This window comes from Pholcus phalangioides, unplaced genomic scaffold (assembly GCF_987345545.1).
Source record: "Pholcus phalangioides strain wild (caught in Gottingen) unplaced genomic scaffold, Ppha-v1.0 ptg000011l_1, whole genome shotgun sequence".
In the NCBI taxonomy this organism is placed as follows: domain Eukaryota; kingdom Metazoa; phylum Arthropoda; class Arachnida; order Araneae; family Pholcidae; genus Pholcus; species Pholcus phalangioides.
Window position 1 is genome coordinate 51,264,586 of NW_028301604.1, and position 22,795 is coordinate 51,287,380.

At 38.3% G+C, this 22,795-nt stretch overlaps 1 protein-coding gene and 1 non-coding gene across 4 annotated transcripts in view; both read right to left on the bottom strand.

Moving 5' to 3' along the window:
* LOC149080535 (uncharacterized) overlaps positions 1-22,795 on the bottom strand; it is a 204,792-nt gene that overhangs the window by 59,143 nt on the left and 122,854 nt on the right. For 2 of the 3 annotated variants that reach the window (XM_089239637.1, XM_089239636.1), the window contains exon 5: positions 1,663-1,845. In XM_089239637.1, the coding sequence (XP_089095763.1) occupies positions 1,663-1,845 (183 nt within the window). Of the gene's footprint in view, positions 1-1,662; positions 1,846-6,688; positions 7,078-22,795 lie in introns of those variants that run through there. The other variant, XM_089239638.1, reaches the window with a different exon arrangement.
* Positions 573-646, bottom strand: TRNAS-GGA (transfer RNA serine (anticodon GGA)). The gene has a single exon. It is a non-coding gene; the product is annotated as a tRNA-Ser (tRNA).

The following is a 22,795-nucleotide window of genomic DNA, read 5'->3' on the forward strand; positions in this document are numbered from 1 at the left end:
TAATCTCTACACATGAACTATTTTTAATAATTATTGATCTAACTTTGCTAATCAGCAGCTCTTCTGCAGAAAGATCATTCAGAAGGTTATATATATATATATATATATATATATATAAATTATAAAATTAAGATCGACCATGAAAGAAGAATTAGAGGGATTGGCTTCATTGTCGATAGAAAGGAAATTAGCCAATGAGCTTGATATTCAAAAAGTAATTGAGCACTTTTCAAAGATTAAAAAGAGGTGGAAAAAGTTCTGATTATGAATTTTGATCTTGCAAACATTCGTGCCAAAACTCAGAGAGGAAGTGGATCATATAGGTTTTAATCAAAATTTTCAGCTTCACTTATTAGTGCAAAACTGTTGCATAAACATCCCATGATAAAAACAATATTACATAGTTCTAGAGAAACCCATAAATATATTTTTTTTCACTGTCGTAAAAAGTTCAATTTTTTTAGGGTTTTTCGTTCCGCATATCTTGTAGTTTAGACTATATATAAACTACAAAGATTTTTTTAACAACTGGCTGCTGTGAAGATATATTTTGGAAAGAGAGAAAATTCAACTGCCCCTGCGGGGAATCGAACCCACGTCCTTTCACTTTCCGGGTGAACGCCCTAGACCACTAGACTACAGAGGCACCGAATCTCTCAATCTTTCCTTGGAGCTCGTGTACACTGAATGGGACCGTACATGGATCAAACTCAGGCCAAGCTAACAACTGCTGACACTGCCACCATATGGCGACTTATACATGGATGACGTCACTCTCCGCTACCATACGAAGGTTTTTTTTTAACAACTGGCGCAACTTTTTTTTCTCTCTTTCCAAAATATATCTTCGCAACTGCTAGTTGTTAAAAAAAAAAACCCTTCGTATGGTAGCGGAGAGTGACGTCATCCTTGTATATATAAACTATTATTTACATTTTTATTTTCAGTTAAAAAATTGTGTGAAAAATAAACATGAAAACAAAACGTAAACAAATGAAGTTTTTATTGAAATTTTAACAAGTTTCTTTTTTTGTATACTTAATTTTTTTTTTAATTGCTTGTAAATGAGGAACAGAATAAAGCACCTTATTATATTTTGCTCCCCCACTGACAAAAACCTGGCTACGCCACTGAAGGGGAAAGTATTATTTGGTCATAAAAGAGCGGTGACTGCATCTGAGGGGTGTCCGTTATGGGGGGGGGGTTTACTGTATATGTAAAAAAATTTTATACGGCCCTATTTAATAATTTAAAAATTTCATATTTATATACTTCCCCTATATATATATATATAATTATCATCTTACACAATCTTCACATCTTATGAACCATACTTGCAAGTTTCTGGGGGGGGGGGGATGTTATAATTTTTCTAAAAAATTTTTTATACATGCTTTGAATTAACTATAAATGGTAAAAAATACTTATGCTACATTCAAAACTTAAATAAAAAAACTAGAAAGAACCAAAACCTGAGGTAACCTTCATTTATGTGATTAACCATATAGTAACACATGCGTCATCATAAATTTGGGAGGAAAAAATGTAAAAAAAAGTGGAGAATCACAGAAGTGAACTGGTTGAGATATAAATAATATTTTCGTGAAAATTAAAATGTTATATGTAGTACATTATATATAAATATATATATATTTTTCTTACAGCACAATTTTCCATATTTGTTGTACCCAGTTGTGAAGGAATTTGGCATTGTGGTTCAGTGTTATAGGACTTGAATTCCCCATTTACTTTTTCAGTATTTTCAGAAGAACCTATTTTTAGTCCATCAGCTGTTCGAGAACCATAATCTTTGTGATTTCTTCTCCTACGGGAGTTCTCTGCAGCCTGAAATAATTGTTTAGAAAATAAGAAAATGAGTAAGAAAAGTAAATAATATAGAGCTGTTGCGCACATAAAATGTCAGATTTAGCAGTGAAGCTTTAAACAACAATATAACTCAGCAAAAACAAACTTTTATAGATAAAATTAGGCACCATTAGATGCACTTCATTTTTTGCTTTAAGACAACAGTGTATTTATTCCAGTGTCGTGGAAGTCCAGCGTTTTTGACTCACTAAAAGACTCTTTTTTGATGGCTGCTTCATTAGTAAAACTTTTTCCTGGTCAAAAAAAATAGTTTAAATGCTTGGAAAAGATGGTGGGTAAGTAAGAGTTTCACAATGGAAGCTGTGCAATTTTCAGACTATTGTTCTTGACAATGTGATCTTGTGCCGTCTTTAAAACTGATTTCTGATGATTATTGTAGGCTAATTAACTTGAAATATTTATGCATTGTATCCAGCTGGATACAATACTTTTTTGTATTGTTGGTATTGTTTTTGTACTGTTTTTTCAGACTTGACACATTTCTCTTTCATAATCCATTATCCACCATAATTCAAAACACGAAAACGATTTGAGATTGAACACACAAGTTGGTGTGTTCTATCCTCCAACCTCAGGGTTGGTAGGGTGTTTTATGTTCCACTTGAACTCGTCTATCATCCCTTTTTTAAGCAGATAGGTCACTTTCACCCTGTATATTTTATCTGTAATATGATAAATCTTTTAAATCGATACATTTGTGTGACCCCTTGATGTCATATAGGAAGTGTGATAAATATATATAATTAAAAAGGTTTTGCATTTCTTCAAGCTGTTACTACTAGCATTTGCAATTGAACCCAAAAACAAGAAAAGAACTCAAACATTGTAGAACCAAACATTTTTGTAGTAGGGGAATTTTTTTTTTGTAGCCAAAGTGGTGAATATGGGCTTTCCTTGGAACCCCATGTATATACGTGGTATATACACTTAGTGGCCAAAAAATTAGGAAAACCCTGCTACTCATCACTAATATCGTGTGGAATCTCCCCTGGCATGATGACAGCATCATTCTAGGCATGGACTCTACAAGTTGCTGAAACCTTTGAAGAGGAATATCAGCCCTTGCTAACAAAATGGCAGCTCTTAATTCTCACAGATTAGAAGGTGGTGTTTCAAAGCTTTTAACAGACCTTTCAACCTCATCCTACAAATGCTCAATTGGGTTGAGATCAAGTGACTGAGGGACAGGGGTCATTGAAACAATTGCAACTTTGAATCATGTTCTTCAAACCAATCTGAGATAATTCCAGCCCTGTGGAAGGGTGCATTGTCCTGCTGGAAATAGCCATCATCATTAGGAAACATTATGACCTTAAACAGGTGCATGTGGTCAGCAATGATGAGAAGGTAGGTGCCGGCATTGACGGATGTTTACAATAGAAAAAAGGGACCAGGAAAATGCTCTCTAGACTATGACTCTGTCGTCATGTCTTGAACAGTTGTCATGTGACATGCTGGATCCATGGCTTCATGCTAATTGTGCCACACATGGATCCTGCCATCAACATCATGGACAAGAAATCTTGACTCGTCAGACCAGACAACTTTCTTCCATTCATCAAGTGTCTATTTTGGTGTTCTCTAGCCCACAAAAGCTGTTTTCTTTGTTTTTGCAATGAAATCAAAGGAATCTTGTTTTTCCGCCGGCTATTAAAACCAATTCATTTTAAGATTCCTCTTGTAGAGTGTACAGATATGCTTTGCGATGATCCTGAGTTGTATTGCACTGCAATTTGTTGCTTCTGTTGCTGCGTACAATGCATCTGGCAACACAGTTGCCTGGCACCGCTTTCATTTACAAGCAATTTCTGTCTACTTTCCATTTGAAGTTTGTTGGATTAGCTACCATTCTTTGAAGACTCGAGATACTGTTTTACGAGATACGACAAGAAGGTTAATGGCTTCTGAGATATTAGAACCACCCCTTCTGGCACCCACAATCACACCACGTTCAAAGTCCCTCAAATCTCTTGTTTTCGCCATGAGCAGGCAAATTGCAATGTTAACTGGTACTTCTGGCCAGGAGAAAACTTTTTATCAGCAAATCTGGTTTATTATGTCAGAGCAGGTTCTGCACAGATGAGTCAAAGTTTGAGTCAGGGGTGTTGCTAAATTTTGGCCACTGGGTGTATACATTATATATGCATATATGCATAATAAATATAGTTCTATATTCCTTTGGGAACCCTCCATATGCCCTCCTTGTAGCTTTAGAGGGTATTATTCTAAGAGAGCCATGGGTGGAAATCAAGTAAAAGGGGAGCTATGGCATCATGTAAATAAGAAGACCTAACTGAACTGTGCAAAAAATAAAATAAATAAATAAATAAAAGAATAAAATATATTACAAATGTGAAAAAAATGAAGCAGATGAATGAAACTATTGGGGGGTGAAAGTGGGACCAGATGACTACTTTCAGAAATCAGTGAAACTACTATGAGAGCCCCCACAAGAGAGAGATATGGTGTAAACCTGTATGGGGGGGGGGGGGGCTCTCATAGGCCCAAGCACCATCCCCCAATATTTACTGCTATTTCCATACTACCTATAGAAACACTGGGTTTGAGCCAGTGTGTCTTGATTCATGGGCCCGGCCTGGGAGACTCAAGTGCAGAGGGGGGCCTCGTGAAAATGAGATCTGATTAAAATTTTCAAAAGTAAACATATCTGACCAGATAGGGGGTAGTCTGATGGATCTCAGAAAAATAACTTTGCCGGGGTCCCAGGATACTCTTAAGATGGCCCAGGTTTGAGCTCTTTTTTTCCTCAATATTTTCAATAAATTACACCTATGGAGATTGATAGGACTTTAGCCTGAAAGCTCCAAGACAGGGCTGGACCTTGAATCCTGCAAACTATGCAGCCACAGAAGGCATCAACTAAAAGAGGGCACCGATTTTTTAGGAGTGCCAACTGAAAAAGGGGCGATTTTGTAGGGAAATTTTTTATCACCAAAATGTTATTCACATACATTTGAAAAATGTACAGAACCGGCCCAGCTCTAAGAAGAGAATTTATTATTTTTTTTACTTAATAAATTTACTCAGAAACTAATTTAAAGATGCCAAGGATCTCACTCCTGTATGTGGTGGGCTTTAGTTAAAACAATGGACCACAAGAACAAAATATGGTCAAAAGGGAGCCATGACCAAAAAGAAGTTAACAAATCAGGACCGTAGTGTGCCTTCTTCTCGGGGCAGACTTTTCCTTGGGGCTTCTCTTGAAAGGGAATAATATTATGCAAAACAAATGTAAACTTTTGTAGGACCCCAATTCATCTTGGGGCCAGGGGCAGTGCCCGTTTGCCCCAGCCTAGTTACGGCCATGTAACGAACACTGAAACATCTAGTCTTTTGATATCTCTGTATAACTCTCTTCAACTTTGAAAGCCTCATCAGTTGTTTTGTATTCTACTCAATATTTTATATATATTAATGCTTTCAATTATTTTCAGAATAATTTGTCTTCTATGTCATGGTCAACTTAACAGATTTTACAAAAATAAGTATCTTTTCTTTGATATAAAAGGAAATAAAAAACAAATCTGGTTTGAATTTCTTAAAAATATGAGAGACTTAATTGGGCCATTTCTACCACTCATGATTTAACTGATGATAAGATTAAGTATCCACGCAAATCAAGTTACCAGCATTTTAACCGGAGCATAGGGGCTGAGGAAATTTTAGGGCCCGCAAAAAAACAATTCAATGCAGCTTCCTTCTCCTACATACGTGCGTGAGTCCCGGATATGTAAGGGACGATTATCAACTTTCAGCCAGAGGCGTCTTAAGGGCATCATGGGCATCCGGGCCAAGTGATTTTTCCGAGGCCCCTGTCTGACAAATTTTCGAAAAATTCAACTATTTCTCGTTTTTCTGAGGCCCCCAGCCCGGGTGGGCCCATGCATTAAGACGACGCTGCTTTCAGCCCCCCCCCCCCAATGTTTTCTTCATATCGGCGCCTCTGGGTACTAGTAAAAAGAAAAGAAAAAACCTTAAACTAGAGATTGCAAAAAGAAGGGGAAAAAGAGAGGCAGTGACATGTATTAAAAAAACCCAAAAAAACATGGTAACAGGTAACTTCCAGCTTGAGCAATCACGAAAGTTATATGTGCGATTATAAACTGACACCAAAATTATACAGGAAAAGTTGATCAAAATTCTATATGGATTCTATCAACAGCATTTGTGAGAGAAAAAGTAATCTCAAAAGTTTTGAATTAAAATAAAAAAGTTTACAATGTGTCAATGGAACATGCACGATATTACAGAGCTTATCATTAGTCTAGAGGACTATTCAATACTTTTTGTAAAAGTGCTTAATTTTTTTGTGTGCTCTTCGTCAGTTATTTATTTAAAGTAAAACATTTAATTTAACTAACAATTAATTTTTCAGCAATAAAAAAGACAGTATTTTATGTATAAACACAAAATGTGGAATGTTACGATAACATCTTTCGAAAAATCTGAAACTGCAATAATACTGATTTCTTTTTCCATTCAGCGAAGACACACAGACCAGCCTAATTTATTGAAATAAATAAAAATTATTCCACGGCAATTTCACACAGCAGATAGCGATTGAATGAACTCAGATAAAATTGTGATTGATGAAAATAAATCAGTAGCTCTGTCCAGATTTGTTATCCCGAAAACACTTCCAATGAAAAGTGTGTTGACATTCATTCATTTTATATTTACTGTATCTGGACACATTTCAACATCTATTGTAGTAAAAAAAACACCATCTCTTTACCAAAATTCATAGAAAATCTACAGCAGCCACAAATAATAAACATACCTGAATGAAATCAGAGCTTCTTGGATGAAAGTTGAAATTATTCAGGTCTCCAAAGGTGTAGGAAAACATATTCAGAGTCAAAACTCTCTTACCGATGTTTACTAATAAAGAAACCTACTCACACACATAAAACAAAGGGAAAAAAGCGTTTGGGGAGGGAAGAGAACCGCTACTTCAGAAAAGGGCAACGCCCTCCAAACAACGTTTTTCCTCCTCTCCGATTCTGTTTTTCTTTTTGTTTAAAATGTTCATCAACGAAATAGCAAACTTGTAAAAAAGTCGAGAGAGTTGTGCGACAGAGTTAAGACATAATTTAGAAGAATCATCATGTCATCCGAAATGCATTGGTCCAACACGGAAAGAATCCGCTAGCACAAATACAGAGACGCGAATGTTGTTTCCGATAAGGGGACGAAGTTTTTTATTAGGGGATCGCACAAAAGTTTATTTCTGTCAATTTCCGAGGTATAAGGGAAAGGAGAAACAGTACCTCGCATGTAAAATAACCTCTTCAGAGACAAATTTTACGACACTTTGTATCTATGCGACAAACAACGGATGCTCGTGGGTCGAAAATAAGCGTTTGCGGGAAAAAATTTGATGAAAAAACTTGGTACTGTAGTACTTTATAAAAAATGATTTTATGCAGGCCATCTTACCATTGTGCACCCCCCCCCCCTCGATAAGTGACGTTCTGGGGCCCCGTACTTAGCTGGAAGTAACAGCTCACAAATCTGCATGCTTGCTATAAAACAGCGGTTCTCAACCTTTTTTGACTTACGGAGCCCCTTTCTGGTACATAAATGTCTATGTGGCGGAGAGTCCCGTAGGCATATTTTTATTTATTCATCAAAGTCGCTGATTTACTTTTATTATTCAAAAACATTTATAATTATTTTTTTTTCAAATTTACAGTTTTTTATATTTTTCTCGAGCGGCCGCGGCAGGGCCGCAACTACGGGGTGCAAGCGGATCTTGTGCTCCGGGCGCCGGACTAGAGGCGGCGCAATTTCACTCTTTAACCTCTCCTTCAACATTATGAGGGGGCGCCAAAATGCGTGCTTGTCCCGGCTGACCAAGCATCTAGTTGCGGCATTGGGCCGCGGAGCCCCTGGACTGTTCACACGGAGCGCCGGTTGAGAACCGCTACTCTAAAAGATGATAGAATCAGATCTCATCAAGTACTCTCTCTATGGACATGAAGTTCTAGGGCCATATCAGGATGGGTCCATGGCTTGGGGGGGGGGCTGGTTCCAGGGCCGAAACTAACGGGGGGGAACAACTGCCTCAGGAGAACAGAGAATACCGTTATAAAATTATTGAACTTTAAAGTTGTGGGGGCGGCAGAAATCCTGGTTACGGCCCTGGCTGGTTCTGTTTGCAATTCCACTAGATTCTGAAAGTAGTCACGCTTTCCCCCCACTTTTATTTCGCTCAAAAAAAAAAGTCGAATTTCTTCACATTTGAATTCATTTTTTCACACCTCTGTAACAACTTTAACCACCCTTCATGACTCCCCCTACCACTAGATTTCCTCCGATGGCCCCGGTTGAGAACCATAGGCATAGAGCAGTGGTTTTCAATCTTTGGAAGCCAGCAGCCCGGTTTAATTATTTTTTGAGTGGAAGGTCCGGACATGAACAAGACTATAATCGGAAATGAATGGAGATTCTTTCAGAGATTCTGTGAGTCGGCGCTGTACTCGCGATTGGTTAAAACCATGGGCGTGCCCCCCCCCCCCAGCGTCAAAGGTGGAGTCGACTGATCTAATGTATATACGTATATATGAATTGACATCATCATCCTCATCATCGTGCCCCCCAGCAATAATGACCGTGCCCCCCCCCAGACTTCCAAGTCTATCTCCGCCTATGGTTAAAACCTGAACAATATATTTGTACTCAAAAGGTAGAAAGTCTAAAGTTATATCTCGTTTAAAAACAGGGTCCCCGCAAGGGACAAGGATGGGCAGGGCCGTAGTGTGCCTTTTCGGGGCCCCGGGGCAGACTTTTACTTGAGGGCCTTTCTTGAAAGTGTTAATTATGCAAAATAAGTGTAAATTTTTTTTGGGGCCCAGCTCGGGGCCCTGGGGCAGTGTCCCGGTCGTCCCAGCTCAGTTACGGCCCTGAGGATGGGACTGACAGGGCTTCACTCGGAGATGATTCTTATCATTTTTTTGTTTTTTCATAATATAAATTCACTATAGAAGGTCCCGCGAAAATCTGGCTTGGGGGCCAGATAAAAATTCCAGCCCTAGGGCTCTGCTACAGGATTTGGGGGGGGGGGGGAGTCATTTCCAAACAACGTTCCTTCGTTAGAAGATTCGAGGCGGCGGCACGTAGTCGAAAAATACAAAAGTGGGTCCAAATACGCCCTCTCCCGACTCATCCCCCGTATCTCCCCCCACTCATGCCTTCTCACTCAAGACTACCTAGATCACGTGATATGCAGTTGCTTCTATGGACGGAAAGAAGGAGTTCTTTGTTATTTCGATGTGCACTCCTCCCGTTGACCGCTTGAATCCCTCTGTAGTAAACTCCATCCCCTATATCCCAATAACACAATATTAAAGTGTTTTTGAATGTGATGAAAGATTTATCAAAGGTGGCAATATTATTTTTTATGAGATAGTTTATTTAAGCTTTCCCCTTCCCCTTGAATAAATATCAATTTATAGTCTACTTAATGTTTCGATGTTAATTAGCCCATTAGGCTGTTGAATGTCAATGTTTTGTTGCGAGCTTAAACTAAGCACAGAATATTTTCCATATTACAGAGATACAGACATGTATGTTTATATAGCGATTTCATACATGCGCATACACGGTGTCAAGGAAATCAAGCATCGAAATTGCGGGACATAGAATTTGTCCCGCATTTGCCTTCGATTTTCCATTATATATATATACGGGGTGATTATAAAAAAACTATCCCGACATATGGGCCCCTAACTATCATACCATTCACAGAAACTGAATGAAATTTTGGCATAAGGTATTTTGAGGTATGCGCTCAAGAATGATATGGAAAACAACAGTGTCACTTTAACAGTTACGGTTACAGTGAGAAAATTTCGAAAATATCAAATGGCAACACCAAGTTTTTTGTATTGGAATGCGATCTCCATACTGAAAAACACTAAATAGCGTTGGAATGGCACCTGTAGCACGAAAATCCCCGGAGCTAGGCAAGGAAAAAGGACTTTGCCGTGCACCAGAGCATGGTGTGTTCGTTCGCAAATGTTCGTTTCATTCGTCACACCGTTTCTTCGGCTGAGATCCCACAAGGCCTGATTAGTCCTCCACAAGGTCATGTGGAAAACACAATAAAATGCTTTATTTTATGCTGCTTCTCTGTCCTTATTGGTTGTCCTCACTTTTAGCCTATCTACCGCCGGTGATTTTCATGCTACAGTTGCCGTTCGAACGCGGTTTTTACAATGGAGATCACATTCCAATACAAAAAACTTGGTGTTGCCATTTGATATTTTCGATATTTTCTCACTGTAACCGTAACTGTTAGAGTGACACTGTTGTTTTCCATATCATTCTTGAGCGCATACATCAAAATACCTTATGCCAAAATTTCATTCAGTTTCTGTGAATGGTATGATAGTTAGGGGCCCATATGTCGGGATAGTTTTTTTATAATCACCCTGTACATACCATAAGTCAATTTCGAATTGGCTTGAATTAATCTTAAGAGGTCGCGCGAAAAATGCATTGTTTTCTTCCAAAGAAAAACACTACGTGAGTTATCATTAAAATTTTCCAAGTCAAAAAAATTATTTTTTTGTAATCGACGCTATCGCCGGAGGAAAGTGCTATCATACGATGTTTTTTGTGCATACGCGGCAGAAACTTTGAGCAACGATCTCGCTCTGATTATAAGAAAATTATCTCCGGGCGCAGAAGCATGACCCCCCCCCCCAACAGCGGGGCTGAGAGGGCCCGGGACAGTTCTCATATTTCTCTGCTTTTCACGCCATAAATTAACTATATTATTTTTATTATTATTAGTTTTCACGCCCGTGAAAAATCTGACCGGGAGGGGGGGGGGGGCATACGCAGAAAAAGCGAATATTGGGCCCTTAAATTAGAAAAACCGTAAAGTTGGGGTCCAGGGTGCGCGCGCCGTTAAATCTGCCTCTGTATAAATGAAAGCAGGCGTCATCTATCTCTCTCTTTGAGGTATTAATTTTTTCTACACCGCACATATTGGAGGAAAGAGAGAAAGAGGCCACTCAATGATTTGAACAAATCTGTTTGTTTTCATCTCGATCTGCTGATTGGTTTGTTACTCCTTTTTTTTTCCTTTTCCTCTCCTGCGGAAGGCTCATCCTCATCACACCCTTACATTTCAGAACCGCTCAGGCCATTTTCTCTATCCTCCTCTTCTTTTACTATGTGCGGACATCTCATTAACTATAATACTCCACCCTATGAATTTTTTCCTTCCTAGTCTAAATTTTTGTAACTCGTACCTCTTCGTTCCACTGTGAGCGCAGCTTTAACCTAACAATCAAATGCATACGTAAGATCGACCATTGAAAGATGCACAAGAAAGCTCTACCAAAGAAATTTCGGGAAACCAACTTTCAAAAAGCATTTGAATAAACAGAAATGGTTAAAATCTTATATATGAATGTGAAAGTATATGTATTTATGTTTATTCTTTACAAAAATCCATACCGTTAATCGTATCACTCCAAATTATTTCTAGGATTTTTCGCTAATGTGTGGAAGGAGCCGTAAGCATATTCCCACCAAAAAATATTTTTATAAAAAAATTTTTATTGCAGAAATTTCTCGAAAAAAAGTCATTTTTTTCGTCATTTTTCCATGTTTTCAATCAAATGCAACAATTTTTCCTCAAATTTTTTCTTGACAAAAGATGCGCATTTTAATGGGTTTTCCATAGCAATTTGAATTTTAAAAATCGGTCAACACATAATGGAGTCAAATAGCTTTTTGTTCCACACCAAATCTTAATTTATGAGAACAAAAATGTTGCTTTGATCACTGTATTTTTTTTTTTCGGTGTGTGTACAAGTGTTGCTGCGATTAATGCATTTTATTTAAAAAACAAGTGATGCATTGATTAGTGTATTATTTTGTGCTGCGTTATGAACAACAATCAAATACAATCACATGAATAAATCTTTAGTGAGTATTTGAGTATAACCTTTGGATAAAATATAGGATTCTTAAAATAATTCCAGGAAAAATTTAGCTTTAATTTCTCGTGACACATTATCATTCATATACACAGAAAAACAAATCAAGTTTTGAACTTTCAAATTATTAAATCTTATTGTCACTTTTAACATTATTGAATCATTTTCTTTCAGATGAGCCTGGAAAATACAGGCTAATTGAGCATATACACATAAACAACTCTTTTATCGGGCGGGCAACGTCACCGGGTATCAGCTAGTAGCATATAAAAGTATGCGCTTCTGCTAACAGTTTTTGTCAAAGGCGGCATAATTATAGACAGGGGCAGCTCGAGACAAAATCCCTACCCGTACGCAGACATGCCAACATTAGCTTAAAGCTCGTCAGTAGTGATGAATGTTCAGCTTTCTATGGGGGAGGGGTACCCTCTTTGGACAAAATAATCATAACACAAAATTTTTTTTAAATTTTAATTCAAAGTTCATTAAATACAGCACCTCAGCGGCACTGGAATCTAGAGCGCTCACGCCACATGAGCCTCCCGTAGCAACGTTCCGAGGTCGCAGAGTCCCTTAAATAATTCATGAATATTCAATGCAATCCCAACCTGCATACGCCCTTGTGGTTTGTATATACGGACGTCTAGCAACCCTGGAACACCATCCCCGATTTCTTTGTATCAGAGCTCCTACGGCACCTACGACGAAACATTCTTTCCGAAACAAGTTCAGCGAGCTCGACCATGCACTATGCAAATGAAGCGAAGTCCGGATCCACCGAGCTGAACCATTAAAAAACCTGTTTTTAGCACACAGCGTGGGACGATTTTGACGGAAAACAGATTTTTGCGCGTTTGGGCATCGAGTAGAGCCGCCGCTTGAGAGATTGCCTTCCACGCACAGACAAAACAGATCGGCTCCAAGTTTGTCTTCTCTCGAACTCTCTCACATGCGTATACGAATTCATCGTTACGGTAAAGATCGATGCAATTTTATAAAAATAAAGTAAAACACCACAAGAAACTCAAAGACCCGATTTTTTTAAACCGATTTCCATAGTATTGAGTTTCTTCCGTAGTTCATTGCGGCCGTCCGTAGAAACCACGGACAATCCGTAGCAGTTGGAAACTCTTTCCGCCCTTTCCAATTCATCTCATCCCAACAATTCCGAAAAAAACCTTTTTCTTTCAAATATTTTCCGCCCTTCACTTTTGGCGCCCCTCCTAGAGTGGACAGGAATCCACTCTTTTACCGGACAGGAATCATTTTACATAATTTTTTCAGCTCCTATACTAGAATGGAAAGAAATAATTTTCTTTTCATTTGTCAAAAAAAATAATTTTTCGTCCTCTCAGAGCGGAAAGAAATCTTTTTCCCCCAATTTTTTTTTTAAGAATAATTTTTTTTTCACCCTTTCATCTCAGATTCGGCGCCCTCCTAGAGCAGCGCCCCGTGTGGCTGCACGGCCCAAGAGCCACTTCTGTGCTTACAACCGAAAGATGAAGACGCAAGTCTTGTTTGAACTGCTACAACGCGCACATGAAAATATTCCTTTATATACACGTTAGTTAGTCTAATATGCATGCTGCTCATGTATGGGGTAATGCTAGCTCACGTTCTCTCCGGCAGCGTTTTTACCAGCAAAAATATATTCTCTACCAATATCTGAGAAGGTATCATCGATAACAACACTATATACATGCTTCACTCCTGACGTAATCATGACGCAGTCCAGGATCACCAAACTAATATGACTGCAGTAATTAGGCTCGGGTTCGATTCCCGCAAACAGCACAGTGTGAAATTTGTTTTCCGCCTTAAAGGCGCGACTGCGAGTGGACTCCCTTTCTAAAGGGTGTCACTCCATTAAGAGTCTCTTCACACGAATTTTGCCGCCCCTCTCTCATTCCAGTCTGATTTTCTTCATCACTCATTCCTCAAATTCGCCTCCCTGTGCCCCCACCCTTGTTACTACGCCTGTATCTCTAAGTCACCCTTTTTGCCATTCACATTCTTGCATGACCCCCATGTCCTGGAGCTCTCCCCCAAGCCAGACTTTCTCCAAACCCTTCTATTGTGAATTTATAGCATGGAAAAAAACAAAAAAATGATTGTAATTGTCTGGAGCCTTGTTAGTTCCACCCTTGTAGGGGCCCATGCATACTTGCTTACTGTTTTGGTCCCACAAGAGTGATCCCTCGCATGGGTCCCACAAGAGTAGGGCTGACAGGGCTCCAGCCCTTGGGCCCGGGACAATTACCATCATTTTTTTTCCATGCTATAAATTCACTATAGAAAAGCCCGTGAAAAGTGTTTCTTGGAGACTTACAAAGATCCTAACCTAGGGGCACTGCTCCAGGATGTGGGGGCCATGGGCACTCATATGATTTCACACACTGTAGGTCACTTTTTTGGTTCTTCACTAAACTAGTCCCTCGCTGTCTAGGTCACCCTTTTGGTCATTCACGTGCTCTCACACCATGGCTCCCACAAGGGAGGGGGGGGCTGAAAGGGTTCCGGGCCTGGGAGTCAAGATGGCCCGTGGGGTGGCCTTTTCGATTTTTTTTCTTTCAGATATGGCGCATAGAAAAACAAATAGGGCATTTTAACATCAGTCGTATCAATTTGTTTCCGACCGACGGATATCTTGAACTAGCTTCTATTATTTTTATTGCAATTTTCTTTTTTTAACAGTACACATGTACAAGTAAGCGCGCAAAAAAAAAAAAAATAAACAAAAAATATGGCAACGAAGAAAAGAGCAATGCGTTCTTTTCTTCGTTCCCTTCCAAAGCAAAGAGCGCTCTAGGGTGGCAGGCGTTCTCCGACGAAGAGAGGAAAGACATTGTGATGCAAGATTTCTAGAATATACAGGGTGGTAACTATCGTCCGCCCAATAATTACGCACGTGATTCCTTGTGGAAAAACTAATACAAAAAAGTGTTTTCCGTTTTTGGATCGGACGAATATTGAGTTATAAGGTTTTGAAATTTTGTGACTTGTAATTTTTCTAACGGTCAGTTATGTGCCAAACTCCGAACGAAAGTACATTTTTTCGCCAGCAGAGGGTTGCCACTTCCTGAAAATTAACTGAAATAATCAATCCCATTAGAAGCGAAGTTCGGTCCGCTTCCTTCACGATTGGCGTTTTTCTCTCTTTATGTAGTGTGATATTATAACCTTGTTATTACGTATAACTTAAGTATTAGCTTCGTCCCCTATGTTGGCAAATTTATCACTAGATTTGTAAAGTGTTAGCCAAATGAGATCTGTTTGCCAAAATGTGGAAATTTGTTTACCTTCAGTATCAAATACAAGGCCACAACAGGCAAAATGCCCAACGAGGTGGCTGAGGAAAAGATGCCCATAACAAGTATGGATGTCATATATTACTAAAATACAGCAACCCAATTAAAAATTCACACAATCAAAAAAGTTATAAACAATAAATATATATATATATAAGTATATACATGATAAAATATTATACAATGCCCATAAAATGTATTTATGGTTGTCTTATTCTAAGTAGGGATAGCTTCTCGATTTACCCCAACATGTTTATCGTATTTCTTTTTTAACGTGTCAATTGTGTTACAATTTACTACCCCGCGGGTGAGCTATTCCATTTATTAACAAACCTATTAGAGAAAAATTCCCTGCGACACCATAACTTAGAATTGTCCCTTACCAATCGATAATGGTGTACCCTTGTAAAAGAAGTTGGTTGACGGTGTACTAATAATTAATTCATGGTCCATCCTATCGATCCCGTTGAAAATTTTGAACACTTCGATCATATCTCCCCGACACCTGCCAATCCAATGTAAACATATTCAAAAAAATGAAGTCTATCTTCATAACTCAAGCCCCGTGTGCCAATAAGTACACGCGTAGCTCTTCTCTGCATCCCTTCAATCAACTCTATGTCCCTCTGTAGGTATGGTCTCCAAAACCTTACAGCATACTCCAGTCCAGGACGAACCTAGCCTTGGAAAAGCGGAAGAATGACTTTCGGAGAACACGAAGAAACCTTTTTGAAAATGAAATCGAGCATTCTATTCGCTTTTTTTTTTACCACCGCTGAACAATGTTCAGAAAACCTAAGCCGCTCGTTAAAGAGAATTTCCAAATGGGTTACCCTAGTTGCATCCGGGATAGTGACAACATTCAACTCGTACGAGAAACGTGGGTTGTTCGAACCAAAATGAGCGACCATGCACTTGTCAACGCTAACCTTCATGCTCCATTCATTTGCCCATGTTTCAATCCTGTTCAAGTGGGTCTGGAGCAACTCCTGATCGAGTTTACCGATAAAAATTGAAAAAAGTAAGGGCACGGAGCATTTCCTTGAGGAACTCCACTAGTGACATCTGTCCAATCCATAGACTAAAGATATAATAGACCGCGCACGCTATTCATAAAACTTGTCGAACGTGAAGAAAAGATGAGCGGTATTGTCGGGGAAAGAACAGGTTCTGCGCTATTACATTTGGCTCGTTTTCGCAGAACATAGTGGTTTCGTGTTAATGCTAGGATGCTGTAACGAAATTTGACTCGATCGAGTTGATGAAAACTTTCCTTCATTTCTTCAATGAATTTCATTCATTCTTTTGTAAAATATTTAGGGAATGAGGTATTCGAGAAAAAAAAATCAATTCTATATAATATAAACAAATATTGAAAAACGAAATTTTTTTATTTTCCAAAAGGGATAATTCCTAATAATTTAAGACTTTTGAGTTTTTAAATCCTATTATATATATAACCTATCTCTTATATATACAGCCTATTTCATTTATATTTTTAAATATTCTCTTCTCATTCACTTTGTCACTTTTAATTTCGAAAATTTATTTCAACTAGGGGTTATTAAAACATAAAAATTATCTTCCAAGAACATTAAAATTACTTTAATCATACATTTATTTTGAGTATATAAGTATAATGCATCATATTATGTTATGTAATTTGACACATTCACACTCATACCATATTCAGTCATGAAATATTTAAATAATAAGTAAAAGTTTCATTTCCAACATTCTTGAAAAACCTTTTATAACCTTATCACACAAAAATGTAAACACTTACATAATATTTCAGGAATAAAATGAATTTTTCAAGAAAATTGCAATACCTCATCGTCAGTACTTTTCTAAATTATAAGAAATGAAATTTCGTGTAGCGTATATATGTAATAATTTAGAGTACGTAAATGTATGTTACATGTGACATATGTGTAACCTCTTCGCTCCAGAAGTATACATATGTGAATCATTTTTTTTAGGCATTTAGTAGTTTTTAGAATGATTCTTTTATTCAGTTAACATCTGAGATACACAAAGTGACTTCAGATCTTAACTCAGATGGTCCTAATAAAAATATTGACTGAAAATTAATTAATCAATTAATTAATTGATTTTTGTTGTTTGAGAGCAATTTCACATACAACAAATACAAATTAATCAATAAAAAAAATTTCTATTCTGTAATACAAATACAAATACAACGCCACAACAGGCAAAATGCCCAACGAGGCGGCTGATACAAAGATGTCCATAAAAATATGGTTGTCATATGTTTCAAAAATACAGCAACCCAATTAAAAATGCAATTAACACAAATTACAAACAATATATACACATGATAAAATATTATACAATGCCCATAAAGAATACTTATGGTTGTCTTATTCTAAGAATGGATAGCTTCTCGATTTACCCCAACATGTTTATCGTATTTCTTTTTAAACGTGTCAATTGTGTTACAATTTACTACCTCCGGGGGTAAGCTATTCCATTTATTAATAACCCTATTGGAGAAAAATTCCCTGCGACACCATAACCTTGCATTGTCCCTCACCAATCGATACTGGTGTCCCCTTGTAAAAGCAGTCGATTGGCGGTGTACTAAAAGTTCATGGTCCATCCTATCCATCCCATTGAAAATTTTGAACACTTCGATCATATCTCCTCGACACCTGCGTTCATCCAATGTAAACATATTCAAAAAATGAAGTCTTTCTTCATAACTCAAGCCCTGTGTGCCAATAAGGACACGCGTAGCTCTTCTCTGCACCCCTTCAACCAAGTCTATGTCCCTCTGTAGGTATGGTCTCCAAAACCTTACAGCATACTCCATTCCAGGACGAACTAAGCCTCGAAAAAGCGGAAGAATGACTTTAGGAGAACGCGAAGAGACCTTTTTGAAAATGAGACCAAGCATTCTATTCGCTTTTTTGACAACCGCTGAACAATGTTCAGAAAACTTAAGTCGCTCGTCAATGAGAATTCCCAAATCGGTGACTCTAGTTGCATCCGGGATAGTGACACCATTCAACTCGTAAGAGAACCGTGGGTTGTTCGAACCAAAATGAGCGACCATGCACTTATCTACGCTAAACGTCATGCTCCATTCATTTGCCCATGCTGCAATCTTGTTTAAGTTGGTCTGGAGCAACTCCCTATCGCTTTCATTTCCGATTACCCCCATTAGCTTCACATCATCTGCGAATTTGCTAGTAATTCCATCGATACCCTGATCGAGTTTGTCGATAAAAAGTGAAAAAAGTATGGGGCCAAGGACACTTCCCTGAGGAACTCCACTTGTGACGTCTGTCCAACCAGAGAATTCCCCGTTCACCATAACTCGTTGCGACCCATCTCTTAACCACGATTCTATCCAATTCAGCAAGTTGCCCCCTATTCCAATCTCGTGTAAACGCTTCAAGAGTTTGCCATGTTGGACCCGATCGAATGCCTTCTGGAAATCAAGGTAAACAACGTCGACATTTTTGCTCTTACCCAAAGCCTTAGTCACGTAATCATAGAAGCAAAGGAGGTTAGTTACACATGACTTCCCCTTCCTGAACCCATGCTGATTATCCGACAATACATTATTCTCGTCTATCCACTTCACAAACTGCCTTTTGATGATAATTTCCAAAATTTTCGAGAGGGAGCTCGTCAAACTCACTGGACGATAATTAGACACCACTTCTCTACTACCCTTCTTAAATATCGGAACAACGTTAGCCAGTTTCCAATCTCTCGGGACGATACCCTCAGCAACACTACTCCTGTATATCTGTGCGACTGGCCCCAACAATTCATTAGCACCTTCCCTGAGAACCCTGGGATAGATATCATCTGGTCCTGGTGCTTTGCTTGCACATACATTTCTTAGAAGATTTAGGACCTCCACGTCTTCCACTTGAATATCGTTGAGCGTTTTATTACCCCATGCAACACCCGTATATCGAATATCATTATCTCCATTAAAAACCGACGCGAAAAAGTCATTGAAAGCACTACACATGCCTACATTGCTCTCTACTTTTGAGCCTCCTATCGAGAGGGGGCCAACTGTCCCCTTACATCCATTATTGACGTATCGAAAAAATGATTTTGGGTCAGAGCCAATGTTATCTGCCAACCTAGATTCAACTTGCTTTTTACTATCCCTTATCGCTTTCTTCAACAGTCTTCTTTTATCAGTAAACAATGATAGGTCACCTCGTCCACTTTTATACTCTCTGAATGCTCTTTTCTTTTCAAGATAAAGGTTCCGCACGCTATCCGTGAACCATAGAGGGTGTGATGTACAAACACGCTTTTTTCGAACAAAGGGTATGACGTCGTGCAAAACAGAGGACAGCTTCGTACTAAATTCTTCCCATTGACTTACCACCCCTACTGATTCCAACCGGTCTTTGAAAACTTCCGCTAACCTTCTTCGCAAAACATCAAAGTTAGTTCTCCGAAAACAAGGAACCAGTCTTTTGCTATCAACCTTACCCGAGGAAAAGTTACAGTGAAATCTGACGATACGATGATCACTGGAAGAAAACTCTTCCCCCACCGAAACATGTTCAACTAGATCCTCAGAACTAGTAAGAACTAAATCCAAAATAGCAGTACCCCTAGTGGCTTCTGATACATGCTGATACAAAAAATTTTCGAGCACCAACTTAAGAAAGTCTCTTTCATACTGATTTCCAGATGAAAGGTTCTCCCAATCAATACCCGGGTAATTGAAATCCCCCAGTATGAGAACCCTCTTTCGCTTACACATGTAGGAAATTTCATCATGCATTTTGGCGATGTAGTTTTGATCCCTATTCGGTGGATTGTAACAAACCCCAACAATAAGCTTATGACGTCTTTTGTTCTCAAGTTCAACCCATATGGTTTCAATATCACTTCTCTGCACGTTACACTCTCTAGCCTTCAAACATGATTTCACGTATATCAACACTCCACCCCCTTTCCTATCAGATCTATTTCTCAAAAAAGTTTTATGTCAGGCGTTAAGAGAGGTAAAAATACTATTTTTAGAGGTAGTTATACATTTTTATGCAAAACTGCCATTGTCTAGAGGGTACATTTTCATTACATTCTATTTAAATAAAATATTTGCCATAAATTCCTTATTCTGAAAAGCATATTTTCTTCAAGTTGAGAGAAACTCGAATAAACTCACTAGCTCGCCAAATCTCGCCAAATCTTGCGGAGACGTATATTTCAGTTAAAAGTTAATAAAACTCATTATTTCAATCATTTATTGCCAAAAACTCTATTAAAACATTTAATAATGGCTCATGACATTTGAATTTTACCAAAACTTGGAACTTTAATTGAATTAAATCCAAAATGGAATCGTTAAAAACTGAGACTACGTCAGAAATCCATTGAATCGTCAATTTAATATTCCAATTTTTAATTTATGAGAAGGGGGAATAAGCAAAAAAGTATTCCCTTGTGAAAGGATACTGATTCCCCAGTCTAATTATCTACTCTCTGTACTCTGTTTTCCTCCGCCCGTTTTTTTATATTTCTTTTCCTTTTTTAACGTGCGAACCAGGCCACCACATTTATCCCCTATACGTCTGAAGGCTGAGATCTCACCAAAGTTTTCGCAGTAGGTCGATATGCGACGAGATAAGGAATTTCGTGTCGAACCATCGCTTTTTCTTTTGTCGCAGTTTTTTTTCGTGAAGGGTCACGTGACATCCCAGTATTGGCTGAATTATTTTGTGCCAAATCGCATGAGAAAAGCGATATATGTCACTAGAAGGAAACCCTAAATCCTCATATCTTTGCCGTGATAACATCTTTCCCCTGTGTATATAAAGTATATCTATATTTTATATACAGCACTTCATTTCCAGTATGGTACATAAAAACGATGAACAAATTGGATTCGTACTGAAGAGCACAAAGAAGCGTGGTGTAACAAAGTATTAAAAAATTCTTCATAATCTCATTTATTATTTTTCCACGAAAAATTACTAGAAGCCGTTTCTGTTGACTCGAGATCGATTGATGACACGAAGGGAACATAATGTCCTTACGAAATCTGTAAGTTATATGCATCTATACATAATTAAAATAACTACGAAACCGCGGTAGATATAAAATTTATGTCTGATAGTATGCTTCATCTACCAATTCATTAGAAATGATGAATTGGTGTAATGTGGAGACAAGTGGATCCCGCTTATTACGTTTTCCAAAAAACCGTCATAAAAAAAAGAAGCTATAAACGAAAAAAACGCTTTAAACGGGAAATCTGAATGAGAATTAGTGGAGTTGGGATCACGAAAATAAGTTGTACTAAGCGGGAAAACGTTTTGAGAGGAAACATTATGAGCAGGCTCGACTGTATTTCAAAAACGTTATAAGTGGGATCCACTGAATTTTATTCAAGTATTTCAAAATATACATTGCACTTTAAACGGCATAATCTCGTGAGTTATGGATGTCATTATAAACAAGCTATGGACCGGCCCTCCATGTACGGTCCCTTTCAGTGTACACGAGCTCCAAGGAAAGATTGGGAGATTCGTTGCTTTTGTAGTCGAGTGCATTCACCTGGGAAGTGAAAGGACGTGGGTTCGATTCCCCGCAGAGGCAGTTGAATTTTCTCTTTTTTCCAGAAGTTGATCTTCGCAACAGCCAGTTGTTAAAAACCTTTGTATGGACAGTGGAGAGTAATGCCATTCTTTCATAAGTCGCCATCTGGTGGCAACGTCGGCAGTTTTGCGCTTGGGCTGAGTCGGGTCCGGCCGTTTATGTACGGTCCCTTTCAGTGTACACGAGCTCCTATAGCCCAGTAAATTTAGGATTTTATATGCCACAAATATCATAATCAGCTGAAATTTTCAGGATTAGTTTCTGGATAGGTTTAGAATGAATCCTGAAAAGTTCCTTAATTTTTCATGTGCGCTCCCATCCGAAATGGCGGATCAAAGATGGCCGCCAAGCACTTATACAAATACAACGCCACAACAGGCAAAATGCCCAACGAGGTGGCTGAGAAAAAGATGCCCATAACAAATATGGATGTCATATATTTCCAAAATAGAGCAACCCAATTAAAATACAATCACAAAAATTATAAAAAATATATACACATGATAAAATATTATACAATGAATATTATAAAGAATATTATGGTTGTCTTATTCTAAGTATGGATAGCTTCTCGATTTACCCCAACATGTTTATCGTATTTCTTTTTAAACGTGTCAATTGTGCTACAATTTACTACCCCTGGGGTAAGCTATTCCATTTATTAACAACCCTGTTGGAGAAAAATTCCCTGCGACTCCATAACCTCTCATTGTCCCTTATCAATCGATACTGGTGTCCCCTTGTAAAAGCAGTCGATTGGCGGTGCACTAAAAGTTCATGGTCCATCCTATTCATCCCGTTGAAAATTTTGAACACTACGATCATATCTCCCCGATACCTGTGTTCATCCGATGTAAACATATTTTTAAAAAAAAAACAAGTTCTCTTCAAACTCATCAAAATCTCTTCATAACTCAAGCCTATCGCTACAATTTCGACCAAAATTAATGCCCTCATGCCAAGATTATGGTGCTCTACTGGAAAGGAATGGGGCATCACCACGTCAATGCGAAG